Raw genomic sequence first — 7,926 nt, forward strand, 5'->3', positions numbered from 1 at the left:
TTCTTCATTAGTCCATTATCGTGAAACGTATTAGCATCTTAGTCTATTTACTGTAAATCGTGATAAGATATTGACTGTAATTAAAAACTTTATGATGAATGGTAGCTTAAATGTCTACATATAAAAGTTTAATAATGAATGGTAGTTGTGGACAATGTTCTTGGTCAATGGTTTCTTCTACAGTTTCTTTGTTCTGTATATAGTCCATGATGGCTGAGCCATAGAATCCAATCTTTCTCACACCACCAATCTGCCTGAGGAAGTGTTCGATCATACGATGGACGATCGCAATGCCAAAATGAAGCTTCACTTTGTGATGTTTCCATTGTTAGCTCAGGGCCACATAAATCCTTTCTTGGAGCTCTCAAAGGCTCTCGCTACTCATGGCCACAAAGTCTCCTTCGTCTCCACGCCTGTCAACATTTCCAGAATCAGGCCTTCCTCATGCTTTCAGAAGTGGCTGGGCCAGATCAATCTGGTGGCACGGGCGTTACCACCCACGGAGGGCCTCACTCCCGGAGCGGAATGCATGGCAGACATCCCTCCAGAAATGTGCGCTGCACTCTGCAACACGATGGACAGAATGGAGAAGCCGTTTGAATGCCTTCTCGGACAGCTCTCGCTGGATTATCTCATCCAGGACCACCACTAGTATTGGATGCAGACTATTGCTACGAAGATGCACATTTCGGTGATATATTTTGCAGTGCTTTCCCGCGTGTTCTGTTGTCATGCATTCCAGCCTTGTAAATTGCGGAACTAGGAAATAAATGCCGAGGAGCTCGCGGTTCCTTCGCCGGGGTTTCTGTCATCGGTGATCACGTTGCGGCTGTTCAAAGCGCGGGATTTGTTAGTTATGTACAGAGCAAGAACTGGACATGTCAATCCAATCTCTCGATTGGGTATATGCCTGGAAGCATGCTTTAAAATTGACGCTCGTTTGCCTGTTTTTTCTGGTTTTGATTTCTAAATAAACACATCATTGTTGACTGGTTAATTATTTAGAAAAACATCAAAATAACGGGCAGATAAAAAAATCGGAAGTTTCAAATTTTATGTATATATTTTATATATTTATTTAAGTCAGTCTAGCACTGGGAATCACATTTAATGCCATTAGCACTAGGAATCACATTAATGCCATTTTTCAAAATCTCTATGGATTGGTGGCCTTTTTAATACATGTTGCTGGAATTTTGAATGAAATTTATTGTCTGGAATCTCTTTGGAGTGTCGTGTTGATCGCTCCCGTCATTGTTCTTGTTTCCTTCTCCTTTTCCTCTCGCTGTGGTGTTTTGCATATCCTACTACAACTGTTGCATGCATTGGTTTATTCGGGTGGAAACCCTATGGTGGATCTTGGGGTTTCCTTCACGAACAACTCGGTTTTTGTTAATAGTTTTTGGCATCAGTGCATTGTTTTCATGTTGTTACCATTGGAAGAACTTGAGGACTCTACACAGCCAATACACGGACAATAGTTTTTCTGATCCATCTGTTACCCTGGTTCAAGATTTGCCATTGCATGTAAACTTCTTCGTCATCGAAGGACGCTATTAAGCAGGTAATGCTTCTATTTCCTTTTGTTGGCTACCAATTAGAACTCTATATAACATGTCTATAAAAGAAAATTTAAATGCCTTTTTTTTAATCACAATGGCGAACTCTGCTAGTTTAGATGACCAGAGACAAGATACCAAAGTTTATTGCATGTCCCTCTCCCAATGGGTTTTCTCCATCACCCCAAACAAACTAGATCAAGGCCAACGCACAAATTCTTATGCATTTTCGGTACTATTTTATATTCAATTCAGTCCAAGGGAGGTGTTGTTTTGCACAATCGATTCTGAATTCAAAAGATGTAGGTTAAAATTACCTATATTTACCACATTTTCACTGGCGTTTCCCCTTTTCCCTAGATTTATGGAACACGGTGATGAATATTTTTAAAATTGGGGTTTCCTATTATTTTGTTATAAGTTACTTTTTTATGGGAACTTGAAGCGACGATTTTATTGATTTAGAATTGGATTGGAAATTGTTTTTGGGAAAATAGAACTAATCCACATCATGTTTAGCTCTACTTTATCATTTCTGTAAGAATTCAAAATAGTTTTCCTCTCACGCATTAATATTGATATGTCCCTGCTAGATGAATTTACAACAAATATTCCTCAATGTTTATTTCTTAGATGCAGAAGTAAAAATTAGCATAATTGGTGTAGATTAATAGGAGAATTTATTGAGAAATCACTTTGAGTAAATAAAAATGTTGGGTGTGGAGCCTGATTATCTTGTGTATTCAAAGGTTTTAGCCGTATGTATACCCCAAGAAGATCCACATGGGGGGGTAAATCCCCCCCGGATGGGGGGCCCGGGGGCAGTGGTCTCCCCGTAGGGGTTTGGGGGCAGCGCCCCCAAAGCTAAAAATAGATGTAAAATTACCTTGTAAAAGTCTAGTAATTTCTAGTCAATCTGGGCCATTCATTAAGCGGATGATATGACAGTAGAAGTTATGTTTAATTTCTGGTTTTTTGCCCTAGAAGGAAACCCTTCACTATATATGAGGGAATTGCATTGCGTCTATGTATATATGTATTCTAAGTGAGGAAGAGAGAGGAGATTGAGAGCGAAGAGGGTGTTACAGCGGATCTGTTGTAGGTTGTATCTCTTCAGTTTGCTGGATAATATAGTAAAAGAAGGACTGACTGTTTCGTCGTGGATGTAGCCCAAACTCGGTAAACCACATATATCTGTGTCTCTCTTGTTTTATGCATTTTCTGTGTTTATATTTCTACAATATTTTATGTGTTCCATTTCTCCGTAATATATAATTTCATAACAAAAAATAAAATCTCCAAATCTTGGTTCTATCTGGAGAAAAAACCTTATTCAATGTCCATTGTATCAGTTTCACCAAATAAATTTAACTTGCAAGAAATCTACGTTGTTCCGACCAGTCCAAGAAACCAAGAGTTCTTATCCAAATCATGATTGTTTTGGGAAGTTCTTAATCCAAGTGCCTAATACGTCCAATCTGGCATAAAATGGCATAACGTGGAGAAGACACAGTAATTCATAGTTCTTTTTTAATTTTCAATCTTAAATATTAAGGGAAGTCGTAGCTAAAATAGTGTGAAATCTGGGCTATTTGTTCGAAAGCTACAAGGATAATTGTAGTTCATGATGGATGCCAGCGAACATACCCGCTAAGCTCATGAAACCAACCTGCATCTTGTTTCTAGATTACTTTTCTTCTTTGACTGTTGTTTTGGAAAACTATTATGCAGGGTAAAAGTAAATATCCAAAGTCACATGAAGGGCGGTTTAAAAGTAAAACTGTCACAAAAAAATTCTTTAATGGGTAGGGCGACTCGTAAAATTTAAGCCCTGCCTGGAAGCATGTGTGGTGACAATCATGAGATCCTGCTTTGAAGGCGACAATCGTGAGATCGTGCTTTGAAGGTGAAGATAAGACCGAGGGCGTGTCGTCCAGGGCTGGGTACAGCAAGTACGGATTCTCTCGCACCCAGCAGTCAGTTGGTCACTGAGCCACGGGGGATGGGGCTCCATCATGGAGTCACTAAGCTTCGGAATACCCGTCATCATTCTTCCCCTTCAATATGACCACGACTTGAATTCTCGGCTAATATCTGGGGAATTAGAGGCGGGGATCGAAATCGAAAGGGGAGATGATGGCTCTTTTCTAAGAGAAAAGATATCTAAAACACTAGAAATTGCAATGTCTAGAGCTGAGGGGGAGAAATGGAGATCCAACATGACCAAGGCCTGTGAGATTATAGCAGCCAATAAGCAGAGTTATGTCCATGATTTCATTCAAAAGCTTCAAATGTTGGGTGAAGGCTACTAGAAGAACAACATGTAATGTAATGTTGTTACTGCGAAAAGCAATATAGATCGAGTGAACCTTTTCCACAAGGCTAGTGAAGTGAAATAATATGGGTCAACAATAGTTCTAATAGTATTATCAGTGTTTAATTTGAGGGCCTACGACATTACCATGTTTTCCCATTCATCCTCAAAATTTTATATGAGTGTGTTAGAGTATTAATCCTGAAGCCGGCCCATAGGAGCCTCTCGATAGGAGTTTTCGGAGATTACTATTGATTTTTTGGCTGGTGGATGTATAAATAATGATTTTCTTTTTTATTTGGTCTTTTTATCTCACTCAGAAATATATACATTCTCTTTTCATATCTATTTCTCTCTCTCCTTTTTCCTCTCTGTTCCTCTCTCTTCCCCCCACTCTCCTCTCTCCCTCACTATCGCTCCATTGCTCCCTTGTCACACCCTCACTTTCTCAACCTTTCTCACTCTATCTTTATTCTTCCTTCGCTCTCCCCCCTGCAACTCCATCTCTATCTCCTTCTCTCTCTTGATTCCTCTCTTCCCTTGCAACTCCATCTCTATCTCCTTCTCTCTCGTGATTCCTCTCTCTCCCTTTCTCTCCCACTTCCCTCTGTCTCTCCCCCATCACTCTTTCTCTCTCTCTCTCTCTCTCTCTCTCTCTCTCTCTCTAGCTTTCTCACTATCTCGATTTTCATCACTTGGATCCATAGTTAGGATGGATCTATGTTGGTTCTTACTAATCTTATTTATGTTATATAAATTCCACATCTTTAAATATGAAAGTATTCTCATTTTCAATTTTATTAAAACCTTAATTTAATTTCTATGGGAATATTTTTAGTATTAGTGAGGATACAAGATTTAGATATATCTCTAAAGTAACTATAACATTTTTCCTTTTAGCTTCAACTAAAAAAAGTTATAAAATAAAATTAAAATAAAATATTCTTATTGTGAAATAAGTTATCGTTTTCGGGCATGTGGTATTGAGAAGCCATGGTATTGTAACAAAGACTATTTACAAGTTAATAATATCCATGGTAAAGTGAGGGTGAATATCCATGGTTCTTGTCGTGTTGATGAAAAATATTTTGATCGTGAAATATTTTTTGGCATGTGGTATTGATAAACCATGGTATTAACCCACAGTGTTATAATGAAGCTTATTCACAAGTTAATAATGTCAATGGAAAAGTGGGGGTGAATATCCATGATTTAGAATTTTGTCATATTGTTATGAAAAATTTTAATTGTGAAATAAGTTATTTTTTTTGACCATGTAGTAATATGATAAACCATAGTATTAACTCACTATATTGTAACAAAGTCTATTTACAAGTTAATGATATACATGGTAAAGTAGAATCATTATTATTATTGTTATTATTATTATTACAACAGCTACATATACCATGTCTACACAAAACTATTTTTTATATATAATTTTTGTATTATTATTGCGGCAGCTACCAATACCAAGTCTACCAGGAACTATTTTCCGCATACATATATAATTATTGTATTCTCTTTTTGGCATCTGAATTTATTATTGAAATATTGGTAAGCTTTATATATGAATTTTTTTAAAATTTCGTTTATTTATTTTCCATGAATACAATATATTCAATATGATGTTCTAACATTTGATTAAATGCAGTGGCATTATGTAAGCACGATCACTCTCGGTCAGCGATGGAATTTGAAGTTCAAAATTTTTATATGAATTGCTTTAGTGATGGGTTTAGACGGTATTTTTGATAATTATTTTTTGCTATAGTTTAATTAGATTGGTTTTTTTTGAAAGTTATGGAAACTTTTAGTTATATTTTGAAAGATAGGGATTTTTGTCAATTTAAATAAAAATTGTCAAATTTCATAATTTAATGTGTTTTTGAAGTTTTTAATAGTGTTGAATCTATTTCCATCATCAAAAACATAATTGAAATGCCCTCTATAAAAAAATTTAATTTTTTTTTTGTCAAATTTCTGACCACTTTTGACCGTCCAATAATTCTTCAACCTCTACAGACGACTCCGTTTTTTGACCGTCCAAATAATTCTTCAACCTCTATAGAGGACTACTCTGTTTACTGATAGATGGAATGAGCCACTAAAGTCAAAATATTCGTCAACTAACACCTTTCCCTTTTTTTGGCGTGCTTTACATTTCCGCCCACTCCAAGAAGTGATATAATTAAAACACAATACAAAATGCCAAAATGTTTTTTAATCAAAGTTTTTTAAAGTATATTTATTTATTAATGTGCACATGCAAGTGGCAAATAGCATTATACAGCAAACCCATTTTATTTATTATAGCGCACATGCAAGTAGCCAGTAGCTTTATACAGCAAACCCATTTTATTTATTAGTGTCCACATGCAAGTTGCAAGTAGCTTTATGCAGCAAACCCATTCTAGTTGCACGTAGCATTATATTATACGCGTAGTGGATAACAAGGTCTAGGCATCCGAATTTATTAGAAAATTGTTGCTGTGTTTTGTTTTAAGTCAATAATGCTGCATTTTATTAAGTTGATAACGGTTTATTTGAAGATTAATATTTGATTTTAATAATTTAAAAAGATAGTCAATTAATTAAAATGGGATTATCTCCATCAATATTAAGTTTTAATAATTCTAAAAAATAATTAATTATGAAATATATTTTCGTTTACGATGGATACAGTGTAAATATAGCGAATAAATTATTACTAATATTATGAAAGCTCCACTTTAAATTTGTTATATATGATAATTCAAAATATTCACATTAAAATAAATTTGCATTAAATTTATTTTAATTAAATTAAAATTGGTATGATTTAAAATAAAATAAAAATTTTATTATATTAAAATTAAATTTATTTAAAATGAAAGAAATAAAATATTCCAAAATAAGTTAGATCCTAGGTTAAATAATAAATTATATTAAAATTTGTATGATTTAAAATTAAAATTAAAATTTATTGTATTAAAATTAAATATTATAATGAGATTATTAATTTTTTATCATTAATTTCTTAATTGTGTCTTATTTAAAAAGTTTATTTGTTTTTTTGTTTACTAGATAATGTGAGTTTTGAGATGACTCACATCTATAAATTATGGTTTGAGTAAGGGTGACTCAGGGGCATTTAAGCCATCAAAATCATACTTAGAGCCACACCAACCCTTAGAATGGTTAGATTTTTTTCCCTAGACTTTAAAACCATTGACATTTACACAACAGAGTAACTTAATAGAAAACCCTATCATCATTGCTCTATGCCCCTAAGCATATGTTTATTATTAAGTTTTGTATCTATTTTTTTTAATAATTAAATATTACATATTTCTAATATTAATGAAATTATTAATTTGTTAATAATGTCTTATTTAAAATATTTATTATTATATTATTTGTTTGAATAGTAAAACTATATTTATATGCTTTAACAATATTTTCTGGTTGGTAAGGAAAGAGGTGAACCACCCAAATCCTAGAGGGCATTTGATAAGAGTGAAAGCATTTTCCTTAAGGACCATCGGACAATGACAGGGGTGCGATTTCCCTTAAATAAGAATTAGTTTAACAACTAAGTTATGGTAGGTTTCCCCACTATTGTAAAAGTAAAAGTATATTTATTTGTATATAACATTTACAAATTAGATAATAGGTTAAATAATAAATTACATTGAAAGCAAATTAAAATGTGTATTGATTAAAAATAAATATTATATAATATTAAAATTAATTTTATGTGTTTTTAATATTAATGAGATTATTACTTTTTTTATTTACAAAATTTTAAAAATATATTAAAAAATGCTATATAAATAAAAATATCATAAGAAATTAATTAATTATTTTAATTTTAAAAATTGGAATAATTAAATAAAAAATGCAATTATCATTATTAACTTCTAATAATAATGATAAATAAATTTCCCTTCTAGATAAATACCAACTTTTATTTCTCCACTATAAAATGTAATGAATTAACGAATTAAATTAGTTAGATATATATGTGAGAAGTAAATATAATTTTTATTTTTTTGTGTGTGTTTTTTAACC

The 7,926-nt window shown here is 33.1% G+C and overlaps 1 protein-coding gene across 1 annotated transcript; it reads left to right on the forward strand.

Annotated features, from left to right (window-relative positions):
- Positions 1 to 277: 277 nt before the first annotated feature.
- On the forward strand, positions 278 to 652 carry LOC149213084 (UDP-glycosyltransferase 91C1-like). Its single transcript, XM_089388916.1, has one exon. It carries the CDS (start codon positions 278 to 280, stop codon positions 650 to 652), a length of 375 nt encoding a protein of 124 aa, XP_089245042.1.
- Positions 653 to 7,926: the final 7,274 nt, after the last annotated feature.

This window comes from Pinus tabuliformis, chromosome 1_1 (genome assembly GCF_031772625.1).
Source record: "Pinus tabuliformis cultivar Carrire ecotype Pingquan chromosome 1_1, CPIR1, whole genome shotgun sequence".
Classification (NCBI taxonomy): Eukaryota; Viridiplantae; Streptophyta; class Pinopsida; order Pinales; family Pinaceae; genus Pinus; species Pinus tabuliformis.